Source organism: Brassica napus, chromosome C8 (genome assembly GCF_020379485.1).
Source record: "Brassica napus cultivar Da-Ae chromosome C8, Da-Ae, whole genome shotgun sequence".
Lineage (NCBI taxonomy): Eukaryota > Viridiplantae > Streptophyta > Magnoliopsida > Brassicales > Brassicaceae > Brassica > Brassica napus.
Genome location: NC_063451.1, coordinates 11080209 through 11104771, shown reverse-complemented (window position 1 = coordinate 11104771; position 24563 = coordinate 11080209). Strand labels below are relative to the sequence as shown.

Sequence of the window (24563 nt, the reverse complement as noted above, 5' to 3'; positions counted from 1 at the left end):
AGCCTACCAACATACTTCGGAGTATAGTGTTTCTGCTGGGCGATTCTGTCTCCCACAGAACATGTATGAGTTTCAACATATTTGGTTACCCAAAAAGTGTTTGTCCCATGTTTCACACTCGCTCTGATCTTCCATCCACAACCATTAACCCGACATGTTGCCACAAGGAGAGTTTTCGTTGACTTGTATATTCTGAAGGAGAACTTACGCCTTACCGCTGTCAACCGTAACTCTGAAACCAATGCATCCTTACTAGCAAACATCTAGTTGACATTGATCCTGCTACCATACGATCTTCCTCCTTCACTACAATATGTCCCTTTGAAATCTTCAAAACACATATCATCATCTTCTTCCTTATCTTCATCCTCATCTTTAACCTTCCTATACTCACTGTAATCCTCAGCATCATCAATCGCTTCAGCAACAACAGGGATATCAGCATCCTCGTCCCCATCATCCTCCTCCCCATCATGATTTTCATCTTCAGCCATATCGTCACCATCTTCATGCCCTTCATCACCTTTATTCCCTTCATAAGCTTCATCCCATTCATCATCCTCTTCCCCTTCCTCTGAAACAGCTCTCATCTTGCTAAGGCTTGATACACAAAGACGTACTTCATGCGTTTTAGCTATTTCGAGCAAGTTCCGAACTTGTCTATCACTTGTAACATGAATAGGAGGGGTGTCTGGAGCCATCTGTTGCATCATTGCCTCTGGTAATGAGTACGCTAACTGCACAGACTCTGTTTGTCCAGGTTATAATCTTCTTGAGCCATTGCAACAAGTTCACCATGTGTCGAACCTTCACTCAAAAAGAACAGTCTCGCTCCTTTGAACTTATCAACCACAAAATTCCAACAGCCATCTTTCAACAACCATTCTCCATACACTGCATGTAACTGACGATCCATCTGAAAAAAGCAAAACAAAACACATTAGCAAACATAGAACATGTATGAGTTAAAAGCACATTAGCTATAAACTTTAATTAACATGAATGTTGGTAACCTAATAAATATCACCAATTAAGTTATAAATTTAATTCAGTAGCCCAAATATTCATTAATAAACATGAATTAACAAGAAAATGTTAAAAATTCTTTATAGTTTTAGAGAAAATGCAAGTTTATTAAACATTGACGCAGACGACATCCTCAGAAGTCGTCTAGTAGACTTTCGTAGAAGTCGTCAATCTAGGTCATTTTTGCATTTAAAATTTTACAAAGGACGACTTCTATGGAAGTTGTCTCTACAGCAGACTTCTTTGGAAGTCTTCCTTTGTAAGTATTGGCATACTTTTGTTTAAAAAAAAATCTCGAGAAACCCAGAGACGACTTCTGTGGAAGTCGTCTGGGATAAACATGTTAGTTTTGCAATTGACCGGATCGTGTCAAAAATTTGACTTTTCCTGGACGACTTATTTGGAAGTCGTCCAGTAGAAAATAAAAAATTTAATATTTTATTATAACGAGACGACTTCCACGGAAGTCGTCTCAGGTTAGTTTTGCAATTGGAAAATAAAACTTAAATATTTAAGTCTTCTAGACGATTTACACGGAAGTCGTCCGCCAGACGACTTACATGGAAGTCGTCCAAGATAACAAGGGTTTGACCAGAATCCCGGAATAAAATCCTCGACGACTTCTATGTAAGTCGTCTGACGGACGACTTCCGTGTAAGTCGTCTAGAGTAAATTAAATATTTAAGTTTTATTTTCCAATTGCAAAACTAACCTGAGACGACTTACATGGAAGTCGTCTCGTTATAATAAAATATTGAATTTTTGATTTTCTACTAGACGACTTCAAAATAAGTCGTCCAGGGAATGTCAAATTTCTGACACAATTCGGTCAATTGCAAAACTAACCTGTTTATCCCAGACGACTTCCGTGACTTCCACGGAAGTCGTTTCTGGGTTTCTCGAGATTTTTTTTCAAACAAACAAAGATGGACAACTTCAATATAAGTCGTCTCTAGAAACATATTTAAAAGTCAATTGCAAAATTAACCTCTCCTTTGACCAGATGACTTCTAAGGAAGTCGTCGACGCGAAGAAGACTTACCCAGAAGTCTTCTTCGCGAACAGATCTGGATAAAAACTCGATTTCGTACCTTAAATTAGTGAGATAACTTCCTTAGCACACAGAATTCTTCTCCAAGCACACAAAAGCTCAAACGAAAGTGACCCACCAAGAATCGTGACCTTCAATGCCTTTATGAACCATAAAAATTTTATAATCAAAATCTTGGGTTTTTTGGGATGAATATGAAGAGAAAGTAAAGATATGTTGTTTTAGTTCATAAGAATTGAGAAAAGAGGAAGTGTAAATCGATTTTAGGTGCATTAAGAGCTTCAAATTGGTTGTTCATGGTGGTTGGTGTATTGATGGCAATGTCAATCTTGTAAGTACTTGAAGATGATGAGGTTGAGAGAGTAAAAAGCCCATTTCGAAAAGAAAAAAAAATTTAAGGGCATTTTTTGTGAATAATTTGAACTTGTGGGGTGAATAGGGAAAATGAGAATTCCAAAAAAATCATAGGTTAGTTTTGTGGTTGACTTTAAGTTGTGGGTCACTTTTGCAAAAAGCCCAATAAAAAAAACAAATATTCTAATTGGTATATGATGACAAAATTTCATTTCTTATTTGAGGTTTATTAACTACATTAGTCATATTATCATTATAAACAAACATCGAACATATTTTTACAGAGCTATGAAGTGAAAATATAGGTACAATCCCTAAACCTAGACATATAAACAATTGATATATTTTTTATTATATATTAGATGAGTATTACTGGTATAACTGGTACAACTTTCACATTTAAGAAATTGACAAAACTATTTGATCAAAAAAAATAAATAAATTGACAAAACTAAATTAGTATTCTATATGAGAAAAAAACAATCAAATATTTCAGTTGGTATGTACTCATAAAGTTTCTCTTAATTTATTTGAAGTTTTGAAACTTTTTTTTGAAAATTATTACAAATCTCCACAAATTTACATGATCTACCTTAGACTTTTAAAGTTTGTTAACTTGTTTGTCCACTTAATTTTTTGAAAATGTATGGTTACGAAATTGATGATTTCATTGTAACCGGAAAAAGACATGTAAACATAAATAAGTGGTACAACTGATGTAATTGTATTTATTATGTGGTACAACTAATATTTTTTTATTTAGCTGCAAAAGTATAACTATGCACAAACCGGTACAACTCAAAAACTAGTACAACTATGTACATGAGGTACAACTAGAAAACTGGCACAACTACTTGTTATTTTATTTAGTATAAATGACTATACTACCCTTAACGAAACTGCATTCTCAACCATTAAATCATCTCACCTCTCCTTTAATATGAGCCACACGATCTTTCTTCCCTTCTTCTCTTTTTCGGATGGGACCCACTTCCTCTTTTCTCAACCCTAGAATCACTATGGACACCACCATCGAGCTTTCTCATCTTAGCCATGACTTCACTCTCCGGGGAGCCGTGGGCGAAAAACGATTTAGGTAGATGGGAGGTCAAATAATCAACCGCATAAACATTTACTCGTACATTTTTCAAATTTAGCTTTTATACTTCCGAACTTCCTATTTAAATTTTGTCTTCACATTTGTTCATATTGACTAGTTTCCAACTTTCTATTTGTTTATTGTTGACCAACTATGTAATCATGTGAAGAGTAAGGTTTTTTTTAATTGCTGATTGCTGATTTATTATGATATTACAATTATAAAAAATGTTACATAGACGATTCGACAACTGACAATACTATCTGCCTTATCAGCGTAGGTTTAAGCATAGGGTTTTGGGTTTTTTTAATCATCTTCCCGGATTCTCTTTTTTTTTTGTTCACTTAATAACTTTAAAAAAAAATTGGGCTCAATAACAAAAAAAATATTAATATAATTTACTAAGCCTTATGAGCGTAGGTTTAAGCATAGGGTTTTGGGTTTTATTAATCATCTTCCCGGATTCTTTTTTTTTTTGTTCACTTAATAACTTTAAAAAAAATTGGGCTCAAGTTTCTTTTAAAAATCTAATTACCCTTTTTTTTTGTTATTCTATAAATAAGCCCCTTAAAAGAAAGATCTTATCTCGGTTTGAACAAAAATAAAATAAAAAGATCGTGGTTCATAACACGACGACGTTTTGATGTAAAACTGGTTAGGGTTTCTTGTGAGATCATTCGGCCCGTTATTAAACACTTGAACCGGAGTTCGCGAGACAGAAGAAAACCTAAATTCTTGCTTTTGTTCATCGGCTTCCTCTTCTTCGATGGATGAGAAATTGACAACAACAGCTTCGACAATTCCGAGACGAGCTTCTATAAAGTCCCAACCCGATTTCCATTACTCTATCCGCAAGCAAAAGGTTCTTTCTCAATTGTCCCATTCAATTTCTGTTTTATTATACCTGAATCTCTCTGTTGAAGTTTATTTTCAATTTCTATTAGTAGTTGTTCTGAATTGGGCTTTCGTTAGTTTTCAATTTTTGCTTCGTTTGTATTCGATTAAAAGAATGTTTTTACTAGTTTTTTTTTTTTTTTTTTGATTAACCTGGAGCGATCTCAACCCCAGGGACTAACCCCTCGGCGCGAGGCAGCCCATTTGTTACTATGGGAATTAGATACCCAATTGTCTGGCCAAACACTTGGGCATATCTGAGGGGAGGATCGAACCCGCGGCCTTTAGGACCAACGAATTCGCCTCGCGCCACTCGACCACAAGCGCTTGGTTTGTGTTTTTACTAGTTTCTGGGCGTTTTTGTTTTAATGTAAAATTTATGAAATGTAGCTCAGAGAAAGTTGCTTCAGAAGAGTTAGAGAAGAAAGGACACGTCTGCTGTGGAAATTGAGGCACTCTGATTGTGAATCTTCAGATCAGAAGGTTTGTTTCTCTTCTTCCGTTTTGAAAGAAACTTTCTTTGTCAGTGACTTTAACGTTCTTTTGTGTTTCAGGAGATTATCAATTCTGCTTTCCAGGACATTGTTTCTGATGAATTAAAAAAGATTGAGGATTCCCACGATATATTGTGGGAATATGGAGGCCCAGAAGATGCTTATGAAGGTGATAGTGAAGAGATATTGCTAGAAATGCAACATTTGTTTTACAATGATTTGATTTCAGAGACTACCATAAATGGTAAACCATTTACTCTCTCTCCTTCCGATTTGGAGGAGTTGGATTTTGATGCATTGTTGTGGCTACTTGCTTCTTCTTCCAGGATCATATGCTCAGGCTGAAACATGGGATGACGAGGAAGATGAGTACTTGGCCACCTTAGTTTCTCAGAATATGCTTTTAAACACTGAACAGGTAGGTTTCCTTTCACCGAGGATCCTTGTCTTTCCAAATCTTGACAAGGCAGTTACACTGGTGTGATGTGTTTGTCAGGAGCCAAACCAGATATGGTGTCCGATCTGCAAGCAAGGCGAGGTTATGGAGAATCAGCGACATATCTATTGCAGCATCTGTGAAATGCAGCTGATCAAAGGCGAAGAGGTGCAGATTCTATTCTCTAATCTGAGTCACCCACTGAACTTGCCCTTGCGTTTTGTTATCTGATTCCATTCTTTTCCATCAGGTTAATCTGAACATTCTGCAAGAACGGTTAGCGGAAGTGCACGCTGAACATTTTGAGAGAGGATGCAGATTGAAACCAAAGTTCAGTGTTCAGAGTCTCTATAATTTGAAGGCATTGTACATCACATGTGAAGCTTGTAGTGCCTTTGAGGTCGTTGTATAAGTTCTAACGTAAATGATACTCATAATTTTTGGTATATATTAGGTTTTAAGATCATCAGGCGTAGTGGAATCCTGCATACGTTGCTAAAAGTATTCTGATTTCTCAGTATAACCGTAGATACCATCTTTTAATCCTTGTTCATGTTTATGTTGAGATTCTTCTGAAATCAGATTAGTAGAATATTCCATGATTTGGGGTGTTATCAATAGGATTTGTGAACACTCGAAAGCTTTTTGTATATGCCCCAAAACCTCTGTTCAAAAACCCGGCGCCCAAGACCGCTTAGTCGCCGGAAAAAAATCGTTCGTCGGCCTCCGGCCGCCGCGATTTGGTCTTAATCAGACAAAAACTCGGGGATCATAAAAACTCCAGATTTTGTTCATTTAAACTTAAAAATCAAAGGTTCTTTAGTAGATCTATCAATTGTACCTATATATACAAAGGAAAACGGAAGAAAACAATGGAAATAACGGAAAAAAAAGTGGTAGCCATTGTTAGGGTTTGGGTCGGAGACATATGAGGAAGAAGATGAATACGAAATATCTATTATACCCTCATTATGTTTTAAAATTAAAAACAACTAAAAAAATCATTCCCTGTCTCGAACCCGAGTGTATTGGACATGGATAAAGCCTGCTAACCGCTGGGCAATTAAGAATCCCATGGTTATGCGTAAAATATCTAATATATATCTATAAAAACTATATAAAAATTATAAAACTAGGCTCCGATTAATCCCCGCGTAATCCCCGATTTTTTCGTTAGGCGCTAGGCCCGGGGTTGCCGTCCGACTAGCGCCTAGCGTAGTTTCGAACATGACCCAAAACCATAACACCAAATTTGTTGTTCTCGTTTTAACTTTAGTTTTCATCTTCAACTATAACATCAAATTCTACACTAAAATAATATTCTTGTTGTGAAACTTAGGATTTAGAACTGTAAGTTTCTGTGTTGTATTAATCATAAAGTGTTCCCTTTATATAGGGGATTACAAGACAGATAAAAGGAAAGAGAAATCCTAATCATACATGGAAAAGAAAATTGAGTTTCCTTTTCTCCTAAACCATGTAGCCGCCTCTCTCTCTCTCTAAGTCTCGCGGCCGCCTCTCTCTCTAGGGTTGGGCCGTCTCTCTCTCTAAGCGTATGGGTCGGTTATGGACCGGGCCGGTTATGGACCGGGCCGGTTATGGACATCCATCAATTGATTTATAACACTCCCTCTTGGATGCCATAACCATACAGGGATTGTAATACGCTTAATGTTGCTTCATTAAAACCTTATCAGGAAAACCCAGTGGGACAAAACCATGATGAAGGAAAAAGAGTACAACCCCTGATGTGAACCTCAGTGGAGGTCTTTCAGCCTACGCATCCCAATCTGATGCGTGAGTTTCCTGAACGTGCAAGTCGGGAGTGACTTAGTGAATAGGTCAGCTAAATTGTCACTGGACCTTACTTGGACGACCAGGACTTCGCCGGGTTTCTGAAGCTCGTGCGTGAAAAAGAACTTAGGTAATATGTGCTTCGTCCTGTCTCCTTTGATGTAGCCGTCCTTGAGCTGAGCAATGCATGCAGCATTGTCCTCATACATCACGGTTGGCTCTTTTTCCTCAGACATCCCGCAATCAGCTCGGACATGTGGGTCATCGACCTCAACCAGGCGACCTCGCGGCTGGCCTCATGAATGGCCAATATTTCCAAGTGATTAGACGATGTGGCCGCGATGGTTTGTTTCATGGAAGGCCATGATATGGCCGTACCTCCATGTGTAAAGACATATCCTGTCTGTGATCGAGCTTGATGTGGATCTGATAGATATCCTGCATCAGCAAAGCCAACTAAACCATCTTTGTTATGGTTAGTATAATATAGACCCAAGTCTTTCGTTCCTTACAGATAACGAAGAACATGTTTTATCCCGTTCCAGTGCCTTTGGGTCGGACATGAGCTAAACCTAGATTGTAGGTTTACGGCAAAGGCTATATCAGGCCTTGTGTGAGTTGCCAAGTACATTAAAGCTCCTATGGCACTGAGATATGACATTTCGGGACCTAGGACATCTTCATCGTCCATTTTGGGACGAAATGGATCAGTGTCCAGACCGAGAGATCTCACGACCATGAGACTGGTCAGAGGATGGCAATCGGCCATATTAAACCTCTTGAGTACCTTTTCTGTATAAGTCATTTGATGCACAAGGATACCATCATTTATGTACTCAAGCTATAATTTCAAACAGAATTTCGTTTTCCCGAGATCTTTCATCTCAAATTCTTTCTTAAGGTATTCAACCGTTTAGGAAATCTTTCCAGAGGTTCCTAGGATATTCAGATCGTCAACATACACTGCTATGATCACGAATCCTTTATTTTCGAATTTCTTAATGAAAATACAATGGACTGATAGGGTCATTTCTATATCCCTCTTTCACTAGGTACTCACTTAGTCTATTGTACCACATCCGTCCGGATTGTTTCAGTCCATAAAGAGATTTATTCAACTTAATACAATGTTGTTCTCGAGAACTCTCTTTGTTTTTCAATTCGATACCTTCTGGGACTTTCATATAGATTTCATTATCCAGTGGACCATATAGGTATGCGGTTACAACATCCATTAACCGTAAATCTAGACCTTCTCTCACGGCCAGACTTATTAAAAATCTGAAGGTCGTAGCATTCACCACAGGGGAATATGTCTCCTCATAGTCTATTCCTGGTCTCTGTGAGAATCTTTGTGCAACAAGTCGGGCTTTATACCTCACGACTTCACCATTCTCATTTCTCTTTCTCACAAAAACCAATTTGTATCCCACTGGTTTGATATCATGAGGTGTCCAGATTATTTGGCCAAATACACCTCTTTTTCTCAATGATTCTAACTCCACGTTTATGGCTTCTTTCCATTTAAGCCAATCTGGTCGTTGCATGCATTCGTATATAGACGTGGGTTCATAATCCTCGTTATCCATAAGTTCAAGTGCTACTTCATAAGCAAATATATCATCCATGTCGACATGTTTTCTGTTCCATTGTTTTCCAGACAAGACATAGTTTATTGAGATCTCATTATTATCTGCACCATCAGTACCATGAATCTTGGCGTCCCAAGAATCATTGTTTGGTACATCAGGGCCGGCCACATCAGTGGCATCAGGTCCGGCCATGTCTAAAGCCGTAGGGTTGGACGCGGCCACATCACGGGCTGGATCGGCCGCGGCCATGTCTGGTGTCTTATGAACCTCAGTTTCATTTTCTGCACCTTTCTTTGTTTTCTGAGGGTTCTTATCTTTGGAACCTATTGGTCTACCACGTTTCACACGTTGTCTAGACTCTGTAGCAACTTGATTGTGTCCCTCTTGAATATCAATTCTTATTGGTGCATTAGCAGCTGGTATGTATGACTTAGTCACACTTTTCGGGTCAACAAAAGAATCTGGCAGCAATTGATTAGCTAGCTTTTGTAAATGAATGAGCTTTTGAACTTCTAGATCACATTCTTGAGTTCGAGGATCTTGCCAAGATATCAGTGTAACTGATAACACTAGCAATTACGGTTAATGTTTGGATTAGACATTAATCGGCCACTGATTGTTTTAATTTTCAGTAGCATATATATATAGCCTGACCTGCACAACTATTCTATAACTTAGCTTTTACTATCTATATATGCTAGCACTATTTGGTTGGTTAGATGTCTTGTCCGTAAAATGTGAGCTATCATGCTTGGTGACCGTTAACGCTGGAAATAACCGATAACGCTGGTAATAACCGATAACGATTACATTAGAATTTGATATCATTATGTTTGTTTTGGTTCGCAGATTGAGGTCATATCAATGACCGGGGATACGTCACACTCCCCTGAGGATCTTATTTGGGATGACCATATTGAAGACGAGACTTCTGATGAACTTGTATGTCTATTAAAGGAAAGGCTTCACATTCAAGAAATCAATGTTTGTTGGAGGTCTCACTGCAGCTGACCTGGCCCGTATGAGAGCAGAGAAGAAACCAAAAGAAAAAGAAACGAAAGAGAAAAAGAGCGGGAGAACAAGGCCGATTCTCCGGAAATGGACGGGAGAACAAGACGGCGCACGGAAACCCTTTGTCTCATAAGGGATAAGAGCATTCTGCAGAACACCAACCTTCCGGAGTCAGCTCTCATGACAGTTCTACACCTACAGCCCATGCAGCGAATGGAATGGAGGGATGCAAAGAGGTCAACGCTGCTACTCTGTCGGTAGCTGCCAAACATTTGGCTGTACTTGTCTACCGTGACATCAACCAAGTATTATGTTGTTTGAGTACCATCTATCTCGATCGACGGGCCTACATGTCGTGTAAAACATTTCTCTTTCTTTTCAGTGTGGAACTAGTTCTTCATTATGCATGTTGTTAACTGCTACCAAATAATTCATGATGTATCAAGTTTATTACTCAGTAAGATGCATTATTATCATAAACATTCCATACGATACCCGCTAAAAAGTGGGGTAGCTGTTAACAAACAGATTAACAGTTACACAATTACATATGCAATTACATCCATATATTCCAAATGATATATACAGTAGTGATTCAGCACATAAGTTTTTATTCTCTACTTTGCACACGATGCCCGGTACAAAGTTACGTGGTTGTTAACAAACAGATTAGCAGATAAGGAGGAGCATGTGCTTATTCAAACATTGTCTCACATTGCCATATGTAATAACACCGGTTGAGTCCAGATGTTAAATACCCTCTCTTCTCTTTCGTTACTCAATCTGTACATTTGCTTACATATCTTACCTCTGCTTAGATTTTTACATTACAATGAGTTGTGCTAAACATTCTCATAATCAATAAAATTCTCGAAATTCCGGTGAGTTTTACTAAACAACTTTTATAGCTCTCAATGTGGTCCATACATATAAATATAGAGCTTGCGTAATGAAACAAGCCAGTGAACAATGTTCTCAATAATGTTTCATGATGCGCAACCCTTCTAAAATGGGTCCCATCTTGGAAGCTGCGGTATATTTAGGTGTTCAAAACACACATTGTGAATGAGAGTACAAGTACCAATATAGTGATTACAAATAGAGATACAAATATGTCTGTACAAGATCCATCAACGATGCATATGTCTGGTTCTCATGAACCATGACAGCATATTTCCGTTCTGTTGGATCTTCTAAGAACAGCCATCCACCACTACTAACTTGCTCCCAGACGCCAACGACCAGATTAACAAGCTGCCCCATGCCAATCTAGTTACCTGAAAATCATACAATGTCATTGCCATTAACGGAAACGGTTGCAGTATATAACTCAAAACAGTACCAGATACAAAACACTAACGGAAACGGGCAGTATATAACTCAAAACGTTATTAGATACAAATCACCATTAATGACAAAAGACAAAAGATAAAGAGCAAACCTTAATCGAAGGGTTAACGGCTACTGTAAAAGGAGTTCTCCAACTTATAGTTCCTCTCTTTAACAGTCTCCGTTCTCTCTCTACCCAATCAGGTTGCCATTTATGACATTGCAGGCATCCTTTGAATAGAAAATCGGAAACCCTAAACATTGGAAGATAACATTTACGAACCTACATTCTCTGTTATGACCAGATCTTTTCACCGATTCTCTGAAGATATCGATTTGTACCTTACACGCCTCTCTAACAAAAGGAGTGGCTGGGGACGAGATAGCTGGAGACCTACCCTGCAACAGGAACCTAAACTTGTACTTGTAGATATCAGCCGATTCAATCTGTACTTCGGACAAAAGCCATCTGCTCCGTTCCTTCTGTCTTACGTGTACTCCCATAGGGGCAAAAACGTCCGAAGGCACACAAATATAAACAGTGTTGGTGGGTTCTTTTATGATTTGAATACTTTCCAAATTTTCGACCCATGTTGGTATATTGGGCCAATATTCTCATTATTATTTTCTTAGTTTTGGTAATTTAACATATTAGTTATTTATAATTGACTAATCATATTTTTATTTTATATTTATTTATAAAAATTATGTAAATTTATCCTTTTTTTATTTATATATGTTAATTTTTATTTTAGTTAATTTATGCTAATTTTTTAATTTTATTTTAAAGTATTTTATTTGAAATTAAAAATTTATACATTTAATATGAAAAGCATTTTAATTTGGTTACCGTTTAATATTATTGATTATACTAGGCCTGTAGGCCTGTGCATTTGGGTCCTCGGGCCAAGTTTGTCAGGTCCGGATCTTTCGGATTTTAGATATTAAGACCCAATAAGATAATTAAATTTGTCGGTTATGGTTCGGTTCAAGTCTTGTCAGGTCTGAATCGGTTCAGGCCTAAGATGGTTAGACCCAATAGAATAGCTAGAATTTTTCTGTTCGAATTTGGTTCGGGTGTTGTTTGGTCTAGCCCAAAAAATACTCAAACACATAAAATACCTGAAAATGTTTAAATACTCGAAACATATATTTTACCTAAAATCTGATCCGAAGATATGAAAAATACCAAAATTTTTATCCGATTATCCGAATTATATTTTTGAAAATCTAAATTTTATCTGAAACACAAAAACAAACCCAAAAACCCAAATCCAAAACTTAAAAAATACCCATAATACCAAATATACTGAAACACCCATACATACCTAAGATATACCAAAAATTTCGGATATTTTAGGTATGTTTTTGGGTCTCGGATTTGGGCAAGGTCCAAGACCGGCAGGTCCTCCATAACAAGACCCAATAGGGTAAAAAGATCGGTTCGATTCCTATCCGAACCAAAAAAATTCCGGTCGGATCCTCCGGTCCAGGTAAAAAAACATGTCTGATATGATATCAAATAAATCAGATAATTAAAAGGAAAATTTATTACTATTAGTTTTGGCATCAAATTTATTACTATTTTGATATTAACATTTACACTAATTTAAAAATTTATACATAATTTTTATTTACTTTTGAATAATTTATAAAATATTGAATTTATAAATAAAATAAATGTCACTACATTAAATAAAAGTGTCCCGATGGAGAGGACAGTTTAAGTTTGATAAAAAAGTGGATTGGACAGAAAGCGTTAATGGATTATTGACAGGGGCTGGGATGACTCAACCAATGGGATTTTTGAAGGTAGTTCTAGGGATTTCGTTGAAAATAAATAATTGTCGTGATGACATGACTAGATGGCACATGAATAATCCACTATATGACAAGGAGAAAATTAGCGAGCTTCAACAAGCTTTGAAACAAGTACAAACATATATTAGTAGAACACATGAGGAAATTATGGAAGTTTCTAGGAAACACGAGGAAGCGTACAAGGATAAAAAGGAGTATTGACAACAGAACAACCGAATTATGTGGTATTCATCATGGATCTTAACACCAAATTTTATTATGTCTTAACGTAACAATGTCGTGTGTAGAATAGGATTGTGGATTTATATAATAATGTTGGACAATGGATAACAGAGCAAAAAGTAGAAAATGTTGCAGTGGATTATTCTGATGATCTATTCAATACTATTTCTCCCTCAAAATTTGAATTTTTTTTGAATGAGATCACACCAAATATTATTCATCAGATGAATCAGAGGTTAATACGGATTGCGACAGAGGATGAGGTAAAACAAGCTTTGTTTATGATCACTACAAAAAAACAAGTAACTCCCTATGGAATGATCTAGCAGTCTTAGCTAAAAATCTGAAATCTTGTTACGCGCCCGTAGAACATGAATGATGTTTAAGTCCGTGAAGCATATCTGTAACGTCTCTATCCTCTCCAGTTCCGTCGCAAAGCTTGGCCAAGCCTGAGGGTCCTTTATCATTGTAATCAGCTCCTTGCAGTCTGTCCCGAAGCTCTGACATGTTGAGTGTTGAAGCATATTCTCCATCGCCCATCGCAGTGCTTCTACATCCGAATGCAAGGCTGATTTGCGTCGAGTGAAATTCCTTGTTCCCATAAGTTGAACGTTCCTAGCACTGTCCATCCATACCCATCCGCATCCACTAAAGTGAGCAGAAGATGTCCAGGATCCATCTAACAAGCAAATATTACCCAAGCTTATGACTTGGGATACCTCAGGATTATTATCTTGTACCACTGGTTGTACCACTTCGTTAGCATCAAACCAGGCTTGGCATTCACTTTCTGCATATCGAACTAGCTCCAAAGGATCTCTATCTATACCCCTAAAAAGTTTGTCATTCCTAGCCTTCCTAATATACCATATTATCCAGGGATAAGGATCTCTGTCTTGTTCTGGCTCGATAATGCTATTCTTCCTCCAAAACAGATAGTCCATATTTGTGTAGACGCTTGATACTGGAAATATATCTGGGCTTGTTGGAGTCGATGATAATGACCAAACTTGGAGAGCTGGCGGACATTCAAAAAAGGCATGGGTTACAGTTTCCTATAGTTCTCCACATATTGGACAGTAGTTGTCACACCTCATATTGCATCTTGTTAAGTTCCTCATTACTGCCACATGACCAGTTAACAGTTGCCATATAAGATGACATATCTTCTTCGGTGCCTTTAACTGCCAAGCAAAGGCTTGGAGCTTAGTGATGCTTTGTAAGGCCCGATCCCGGCTCTAAGCCCAAACTGATCCGCGACCTTACCATCCAACATTTGAATGTCTGATTCCGGTTTTAAGGTCTTTTAAATACTAAGTTCAATTCCATTTCAAGTGAGGTTCATGAACAAACAATCTTATCAAGTGAACATAAGGCAAATCGGATTGTATATATAATAAATGAGATCCATACATCATCCATAGATTCATACTAATAGGTTTACACACTTAGTCTATCATAAGTTCACAGTTTGCACAATAGGCTATCAATACTTCACATCTATCTACAATGACCCATTCACCACACATCTTCCCTTGGCTTGAATCCTCACGGAATCTTTCCTTTACCACGGTCCAGGTCCGATCCTGAAACCAAACAAACCACAAGATAAACACAACAGGCCGATAACCTAAACATCAAGTCTAAGATCGCATGGTTCAGCCCTAAGAACTAGGATCTGTCCAAAATGGACTTACTCAAATAAATTCCCAAAAACTAAATAAAAACCATGAAAATTCATGATAATTCCCAACTAAAAGATCCCCATAATCAGATCTCAACAGATCCAACCCGAGATATGAGATCCGACCATAGAACAGCCCGGCTAAGGCCTAAGGCTTAGTCTCTGAACCGGCCAAGGCCTGGGTTCAACGTTCCCTGTCTCCATCAATCCATTAACATCACACGACATAATAGAAAAGAAGATTCAGAAGAAGTAATGAGAATGGATGTATCTGCTAAGCAATCCGACCACAAGTCCATACGGATCATCCGCAGGCCTGGGGCCGTCTCTTGTAATCTACACCACTAACCTTAGGAGTTCTTTCCCCTGGAGGCACGTCCTTCTCCTTCTCTTTCTCCTTGTCTTTCTGTCTGGTATACATCTCCACGGCCTGGTCTTCCCACGATCAGAACACGCCGGCAAGACAACACCACTCCACACTGTTCTCTTCTCTTAACCGCCGGTCTCTCTCTCTTTATCTTTCTGGTAAGATTTTGGCAGAGCTTTGCCTAAGGAATTTCGTGCCATTTTCTGTGCCAGGGACTCTTTATTTATAGAGATACCGAGCCCCAACTGCCCTGGAGAAACCGGCACAAGCAGTTAAAGAGAAAGGGCACCAAACTGCCCCTTTTGCACCTTTTCGGAAATAACTGCCCAACTGCTCTTCCTCTCCTTTGGGCTGTCCAAAAACCAGGCCCAGAACATCATCCTGAGTCCCTTTTCTGAGGCAAAGACCCACGGCCCCGTGGTGGTTCATGTCAAGATCCCACCAGCCCATAACCGCCCATGACCCGACCACACCGGCCCGGACCATAACACTCCACCGAGCTGAGTTGAACTGGCCACCAACTGTTCCCAGCTGAGTGAGCTAGTCTATCAGCTCCAGTGAGCTACCCAAGACTGAGTGAGCAAACTCCACACTATCCTCAGCTGGTTGAGCTTGCTCTCGGCCTTGTCCAGCTACCGGTTCACTCGCCCAGCTCTCTTAAGCTTCCCTTTACTTCATCCTGGTTAAGTCTCAGCTTCCTGATGACCTTAACCTTGTCATTGAGCCATGATACGCTTGTCCTTAGGTCTGATGACCTGACTGGTGCGTCTCCTCGCACCGTGGCTCGTCCCAACGATCCTATCTAGGATCGGGGATGCTACAAGTCTCTCCCACTTGATATGGATTTGTCCTCGAATCCGCACCAAGTACTTCTTCTTCGAATTGTTTCATCCACTCAGGAAACTCAGCTTTCATTCTTGCCTCTCTCTCCCAAGTTATTTCTTCTCGCCCATTGCACTCCCAAATCACCTTGAGCATTTGGGTTGTTTTGTTCCTGGTTGCCTTCTCCATTCTGTCCATGATCCGAGCCGGCCTTGTTTCTAAGGTGAGGTTTGTCCCTAGATCAGAAGGAATCTCTGGAATGAAGACATCCTAATCCGACAGACATTTCCTTAGTTGAGAGACATGAAACACATTGTGAAATGCATCCATCTTGGAAGGCAAATCCAACTTGTACGCCACTATCTACACTCTCTCAACAATCCGGAATGGACCCAAGTATCTCAGATATAACTTCCTCCTGCCTGAGATTCTCACCCTTCCCTTGAAGGTTATCATCTTCAGGTACACCATATCACCAACTTTGAATTCAAGTTCTTTCCGACGTTTGTCAGCATAATGCTTCTGCCGGTCTTGTGCTATTCTCATCTTGTCCTAAATGAACTTGATCTTCTCAGTTGTTTCCTCAACTATATTCGGCCCTATCATGCTGCACTCCCCCACTTAGGTCTAGCATAATGGTGTCCTGCATGGCCGCCTATATAAGGCTTCATAGGGGGGACATGCCAATACTACGATGAAAGCTGTTGTTGTATGCAAACTCCACCAATGGCAGATGCCTTTCCCATGAGTCGACCCAATCCAGGACACATGCCCTTAGCATATCCTCCAGTGTTCTGATTGTGCTTTCTGATTGCCCATCCATCTGGGGATGGTACGCCGTGCTCATGTTCACTCTCGTTCCTAAGGCCTTTTAAAAAGCCTTCCAGAAACGTGAAGTAAACCTCGGGTCCCTATCAGACACGATGCTAGATGGAACACCATGTAGCCACATGATCTCGTCCATATAGTTGACCACGATCTGGTCGACCCCATCTGATTTCTTCAAGGGCAGGAAGTGTGCTGATTTGGTGAGTCTATCTACTACCACCCAAACCACATCATTCCTTTTCCTGGTTGTGGGGAAGCCGGTCACAAAATCCATAGTGATGTGATCCCACTTCCATTCCGGAATGGGTAAGCTTTGTAACAACCCACTCGGAACCTGATGCTCCGCCTTGACTAACTGGCAAGTAGCACACTTGGCCACCCACTCAGCTATGTCTACCTTCATTTGTATCCAATGATAATACCTCTTAAGATCTTGATACATCTTTGTTGCACCAGGATGTATTGAGAACTTGGATTTATGAGCGTCCCTCATAATCTCTTCTTTCAGATTCTTATCATTGGGTACACTGACTCGCCCTCGTACCAGAATGGTTCCATCTGATGTGATCTGGTACTCAGCCAGTTCGTTCCGAGCAACCTTTTGTAGGTTCTCGTCCAAGCCTTGTGCTTGCCTGATCCTGGTAAGGAGATCAGCCTGGTTTACTGCCTCTAAACCCAAAGGCTCGTCCTCGCTGGCCAAACTGTTCAGATGCAAAGACCGGACCATCCCTTCCAGCACATCCGCTTCCTTCTCAGCTGATACCTCGGCCCTCCTACGGCTCAAAGCATCTGCTACCAAGTTTGCTTTACCAGGATGGTAAGCAATGTCCAAATCATAGTCGGCCACGAACTCCATCCATCGCCTCTGCCTCAAATTCAATTCTGGTTGAGTGAATACGTACTTGAGGCTCTTATGGTCGGTAAGGATCTGCACTTTAGCACCATATAGATATGATCTCCAGATTTTCAATGCAAATACCACGACCGCAATCTCCAAATCATGGGTTGGATAATTCCCTTCATGCTTTCTCAGTTGTCTTGAAGCATAGGCAATCACCTTCCCATGTTGAGTCAGAACGCATCCCAACCCTGTGATGGACGCGTCCGTATACACTACATAAGGCTGATCCGCCTCAGGCAGTACCACGACTGGCGCACTCGTCAACATGTCCTTCAGGGCCGTGAAACACTTCTCACACTCCCCTGTCCAGACAAACTTCATGTCCTTGCCTGTGAGTTGAGTCATGGGTTGAGCCAAACTCGCAAACCCTTTGAAAAACTTTCTGTAGTAGCCGACCAACCCTAGAAAGCTTTTGACCTCCGTAGCATTCTTAGGTTGCGGCCAAGCCCGGATAGACTGGATGTTTTCCGGATCTAGAGACACTCCTTGGTCTGAGACAATGTGTCCAACGAACCCAATGCTCCTCTGCCAAAAACTACACTTGCTTAACTTAGCAAAGAGCTGCTGTTCTCTTAGCCGTTCCAATACTGCCCTCAGATGCCTCTCATGATCTTCCTTGCTTCTGGAATATACAAGTATGTCATCTATAAAGATGATTACAAATTCATCCAAAAAATCTCGGAAGATACCATTCATCATCTTCATGAACGCAGCTGGAGCATTGGTCAGACCAAATGGCATAACCACAAACTCATAGTGGCCATACCTGGTCCGGAATGCCATCTTCCTGATATCATTGGGCTCTATTGGGATTTGATGATACCCTGAGGCCAAATCAATCTTGGAAAACCACTTGGCTCCCTTAAGCTGATCCAAAAACTCATCAATCCTGGGTAATGGGTACTTGTTCTTCACGGTCACCCTATTCAACCCTCTGTAATCAATACACAGCCTGAAGCTACCATCCTTTTTCTTTACAAACAGGACTGGTGCTCCCCAAGGCGAGACACTCGGGCGTATAAACCCTTTGTCCAACAACTCTTCAAGTTGTTTCTTTAGCTCGGCCATCTCGGTAGGAGCCATTCGATAGGGACTTTTAGACATTGGGGCCGTCCCTGGTTCCAGTTCTATTATGAACGGATCTGCCCTATCAGGGGGAATACCCTGTAGCGTCCAAAACACATCCTTGAACTCACTGACCATCGGTATCCCATCTGGGTCACCACTCCCCACGACCTCCTTAGTGGTGATTGTGGCCAAGTAAGCCTCACAACCCTTCTCAAGCATCTGTTCTGCTTGGATTGCTGATACCACTAAGCAACCTGAGGCCGGCTTAATACCCTGGAACCTGATCGGGGGTCCACACCCACTCTCAAACTGCACCCTACCCCAGTGGCAATCTAAGGTGGCCTGATTCTTTCCAAGCCAGTCCATACCCAATATCACCTCGTGATTCTTAAGGGGGACTACAACCAGATCCACAGGCATTACCCTGTCCTGGATCATCACTGGGATGTCCTTAACCAGTCCCAATGAATGCATCACTTGGCCACCGGCTGCATATACTATGCATCCATCACCCCCTGTCCCAATCTGGAACAAACCCTTTCCGATTAACCCTGGACTCACAAAACTGTGTGTAGCTCCAGTGTCGAAAAGTACGTGTGTTTCCACACCACCAATACTTAGGGTCCCTACAAAGACTCAATCTAAGTATCTAATCCGTTCTAGGTTCCGTACCATGCAATTCTACTGAATTGAAAAAGTATAAGCCTAGAATCATTACCAGTGATCGACTTGAACGGTTTAGTCTCGTCCCCGTTCTTGGACAGCTCGTAAACCCTTGGCGTAGAGGTCTGGCCCCGGCTCTGGCTTGGCTTGCTTGCCTCACCGCGGCCCTTCTCCTGTTCTGCATGGAGTTTGGGACATTCTCGTTTGAAATGTCCTGCCTTTCCACAATGGTGACATCCCCTGGAATCACCCCCACTTGAGCCCTGTCTGCGGCCTTGTTCCGGCCCTGGACAGTCCCGAGCTGAGTGATCCATCTTGCCACAACGAGTACAAGCTCCCATAGCCTTCCAGCACTCGACTCCATGACGTCTCCCACACTTAGGACATTCAGACCTACCACTTGAGGTTCTACTCTCCTCGGCCGTGTCCCTTTTCCTCTTCCGGTCACTCCCGGAACCACTAGAAGACGCATGGCTCCTGGATTTCAGCTTAGCCTCTTCGGCCAGGTTAGTCTCAACCATAGCCATCCTCCTCTCCACGAGTTCAGACACTGTCTGGAAATGACCAACTGAGCAGTAGGTTCGCAGTTCGACCCTTAGGCCTCGGACAAACCTACGTATCTGCACCGTCTCTTCTTCCAGCTCCTTACCTACGTAACGCCTGAGCCTGTTGAACTTCTCCTCGTACTCACGTACTGACATGCGTCCCTGAGTCAAGTCCAGGAACTGAGACTCCAGACGATCCCATGCTTCAGCTGGAAAGTACTTGTGGTTGAACTCCACCTCAAAATCTAAAAAACGCTCAATACTTCCATTGGTGCGTTTGTCCAGAGCTAACCACCAGTTGTGTGCATCACCTTCCAGGAAGTGAACTGCAATGTCCTTCTTGTACTCCTCTGGGCAACGAGTTGAGCTGAAGTTCCGAGATAACCTGCTCCTCCACTCGTCTGCCTCAATAGGATCAGCACTACCAGCAAACTGCTTCGTACCTAGCTTGGAGATGTGAGCTAACAAGCTCAAATAATCCACTCTCCTAGCTGGACGAGCTGGTGGGTCGATCTCCATTACATCAGCCTCGACTGTAGCTTGATCCTCAACTGTCCTAGCAGCTGTTCGAGCTACCCGTGCAGCTGCTTGCGCTACATCTGCTGCTGTCCCAGCTATTTGAGCTGCTCTCTGAGTTGCCTGAGCCGTGGCCTGAGCTGGTGTGACCTGGCCCACAGAAGAATTCACCAAGGGGGTGAATGCTCGAGTGAAAGCCAACATCTGAGTGCCCATGGCCTTAACCACGTCTAACACCTCGCGCATGGACGGCTCGGCCAACTCTACTGCACCTGTTCCACGACCCGTCTGGTCTCCTGCATGGGAGGATTCACCTTCCTCTTCACGTCCCAACTCCTGTTGCTCGCCCAGGTTATCTACCTGAACCTCAGTAGGCAGGATCGGCTTCAAGGGCTCCCCGGTCTCATTGTTAACCAGCCCCGTTAAGGTTGGCAACACTTGGGTGAGATTGGTCCCATCTCCAACAACCGGTACAGAAGCACCAGCCGCTTCCTTGCCCTTCCGTGACTTTGTCCTCTTAGTCCCCTTAGGAGTTGAAAGCACAAACCAGTTAGTCCCATGAACTTGTTTACACCTCAATCAACACACATGGTTTAGTAAAACATCATTTACTACCCAATCTTACCGTGAGACCCAAGCCAGAAGTGTGGTGAACACATAACCCAACAAATCCTAGAATCAAGCATGCTATGATACCAACTTGTAAGGCCCGATCCCGGCTCTAAGCCCAAACTGATCCGCGACCTTACAATCCAACATTTAAATGTCTGATTCCGGTTTTAAGGTCTTTTAAATACTAAGTTCAATTCCATTTCAAGTGAGGTTCATGAACAAACAATCTTATCAAGTGAACATAAGGCAAATCGGATTGTATATATAATAAATGAGATCCATACATCATCCATAGATTCATACTAATAGGTTTACACACTTAGTCTATCATAAGTTCACAGTTTGCACAATAGGCTATCAATACTTCACATTTATCTACAATGACCCATTCACCACACATCTTCCCTTGGCTTGAATCCTCACGGCATCTTTCCTTTACCACGGTCCAGGTCCAATCCTGAAACCACACAAACCACAAGATAAACACAACATGCCGATAACCTAAACATCAAGTCTAAGATCGCATGGTTCGACCCTAAGAACTAGGATCTGTCCAAAATGGACTTACTCAAATAAATTCCCAAAAACAAAATAAAAACCATGAAAATTCATGATAATTCCCAACTAATAGATCCCCATAATCAGATCTCAACAGATCCAACCCGAGATATGAGATCCGACCATAGAACAGCCCGGCCAAGGCCTAAGGCTTAGTCTCTGAACTGGCCAAGGCCTGGGTTCAGCGTTCCCTGTCTCCATCAATCCAATAACATCACAGGACATAATAGAAAAGAAGATTCAGAAGAAGTAAAGAGAATGGATGTATTTTCCAAGCAATCCGACCACAAGTCCATACAGATCATCAGCAGGCCCGGGGCCGTCTCTTCCAATCTACACCACTAACCTTAGGAGTTCTTTCCCCTGGAGGCACGTCCTTCTCCTTCTCTTTCTCCTTGTCTTTCTGTCTAGTATCCATCTCCACGGCCTGGTCTTCCCACAATCAGAACACGCCGGCAAGACAACACCACTCCACACGGTTCTCTTCTCTTAACCGCCGGTCTCTCTCTCTTTATCTTTCTGGTAAGATTTTGGCAGAGCTTTGCCTAAGGAATTTCGTGCCATTTTCTGTGACAGGGACTCTTTATTTATAGAGATACCGAGCCCCAACTGCCCTGGAGAAACCGGCACAAGCAGTTAAAGAGAAAGGGCACCAAACTGCCCCTTTTGCACCTTTTCGGAAATAACTGCCCAACTGCTCTTCCTCTCCTTTGGGCTGTCCGAAAACCAGGCCCAGAACATCATCCTGAGTCCCTTGTCTGAGGCAAAGACCCACGGACCCGTGGTGGTTCATGTCAAGATCCCACCAGCCCATAACCGCCCATGACCCGACCATACCGGCCCGGACCATAAATCTCCACCGAGTTGAGTTGAACTGGCCACCAACTGTTCCCAGCTGAGTGAGCTAGTCTATCAGCTCCAGTGAGCTACCCAAGACTGAGTGAGCTAACTCCACACTATCCTCAGCTGGTTGAGCTTGCTCTCGGCCTTGTCCAGCTACCGGTTCACTCGCCCAGCTCTCTTAAGCTTCCCTTTACTTCATCCTGGTTAAGTCTCAGCTTCCTGATGCCCTTAACCTTGTCATTGAGCCATGATACGCTTGTCCTTAGGTCTGATAACCTGACTGGTGCGTCTCCTCGCACCATGGCTCGTCCGAACGATCCTATCTAGGATCGGGGATGCTACATGCTTGGCTCTACAACTTCCTTCTCTACCGTTGGCTTTAATACATTCTGAGCCACTCAAAATCCAGATTTAACCGTATATTGGTCATATCCTTGTGTAACACTTGTTTAACATCACTTATTTTGTATATTTGTATTACTTATTAATGATGTAAAAAAGTTTTGCATCATTTAATTAAATGACTCTGGAAGTGGTGATGCAAATAATTTACATCATTTTATTAACAACTGATATAAAAAATTTATTTTATTTACATTAGTTATTGTAAATGATGTTAATATGTATCAATTGCAAAAAATGATATTAATACATACATCAATTAATTTAAAATGATGTTAATGTTAGTAACAGTTAAAATAAATGATTTAAATTATTTATTTATTAATAAATAAAATAAAATTGATTTCAATTTAAAAGTAATTTAATAATTATGAAATTTAATTTGGAATATTATTGTCACTTTTAAATTACTAACTATTACTAACGCTAATATTTTTTTTTTGTAATTTACTAATGTCAATTAAGTCAATAAAGTATGATGTATATAAAATATTTTTGTATTCATAATTTTTTTATTGAAAATACAAATATAAAGGACAAAAAACATTAAAATATATACATTAAAATATATACAGATAAGTCTCAAGAAAAAATGAACTGAAAGAAAGAAAAAGATTGTAAAACAAGCCATGAAAACTCTTCACTCGAGATTCTTCTTTCTTTTCTTCTTGTATAATTTCATCTTCTCTTTGACTCATATATTTATGGACGCTCTTGATTAGCCATTTTTCCTGGAGAATACATCAACACCTGACCAGAAGTAATTTCCTCCTCCAAAGGCCTTATGCTTCTGTTGAAGTCAATTTCTCTGGAAACATAAAAGGCCAGAAGAGAATGAATACAAATAAAAAGAATCAGAAGAGAAGAGAAAGAAAAAGAAAAATAATACCTTTTAAAATATTGCCATCGAATTCGTTGGAAACAGAATCGTCGTCATCATATAAGAAACAAAATGGTCCATGCCACCAATGGTGTGCCAATGGGACGATTACTCACGTAAGAAAAAAAGTTTGATGGTTTGTTGATTTATCGGTTTTTAATAACAAGTAAACTCCTAAAAGAAGTCTAGTTGAAGAGACGAAGTGGGAGTTTGAATAGAAAATAAAAGGAGACGAAGTGGGGATCTAGATCTTAAGCAAAGAATATGCTTTTGGATAAAAACTGCTAAGAACAAAATTCAATTAAATTAGTGCCACAAAATGAAACTAAAGCAACAAAATCTTAACAAAATCGTAATATTTGGCTTTTAAAAAAAATTAGACTAAATTAATAAGTTTTATATAGGAACAAATGTTTTAAATGATGCAAATTAAGAAAACAAAATTAGGTCAGTTTTTTTTTTTTTTTTTTGACGTCAAGCGGCCATTCTATTACTCAAGCTTGAGGTGGACTGGGTAACTAGACCGGAATAGAACAACCAATAAAATGTATCTTCCTATGGAAGGATCTAGCAGTCTTAGCTAAAAAATCTGAAAACTGATTGCGCGCTCGTGGAACATGAATGATGTTGAAATCCGGAAAGCAAATCAGCAGCGTCTCTATCCTTTCCAATTCTGTCGCAAAGCTAGGCCAAGCATGAGGATTCTTTATCATTGCTATCAGCTCCTTGCAGTCTGTCCCAAAGTTCTGGC

The 24563-nt window shown here is 40.6% G+C and overlaps 2 protein-coding genes and 1 long non-coding RNA gene across 3 annotated transcripts; 1 reads left to right on the top strand and 2 right to left on the bottom strand.

Moving 5' to 3' along the window:
- Nucleotides 1–4190: 4190 nt before the first annotated feature.
- Nucleotides 4191–5956, top strand: LOC106389892. Its single transcript, XM_013830240.3, has 6 exons — nucleotides 4191–4392; nucleotides 4815–4907; nucleotides 4979–5162; nucleotides 5245–5336; nucleotides 5415–5522; nucleotides 5605–5956. The coding sequence occupies exons 1-6, from the start codon at nucleotides 4297–4299 to the stop codon at nucleotides 5764–5766; spliced, it is 735 nt and encodes a 244-aa protein (XP_013685694.1). The 5' UTR covers nucleotides 4191–4296; the 3' UTR covers nucleotides 5767–5956.
- A 10911-nt stretch (nucleotides 5957–16867) lies between these two features.
- On the bottom strand, nucleotides 16868–22105 carry LOC106349895. Its single transcript, XM_048766726.1, has 5 exons — nucleotides 22034–22105; nucleotides 21515–21586; nucleotides 19512–21042; nucleotides 18864–19344; nucleotides 16868–18677 (listed from the first exon to the last, which is right to left on the bottom strand). The coding sequence occupies exons 1-5, from the start codon at nucleotides 22103–22105 to the stop codon at nucleotides 16868–16870; spliced, it is 3966 nt and encodes a 1321-aa protein (XP_048622683.1).
- Nucleotides 22106–23413: 1308 nt separating this feature from the next.
- LOC125591453 lies at nucleotides 23414–24218 on the bottom strand. Its single transcript, XR_007327468.1, has 2 exons — nucleotides 23822–24218; nucleotides 23414–23740 (listed from the first exon to the last, which is right to left on the bottom strand). It is a non-coding gene; the product is annotated as an uncharacterized LOC125591453 (long non-coding RNA).
- Nucleotides 24219–24563: the final 345 nt, after the last annotated feature.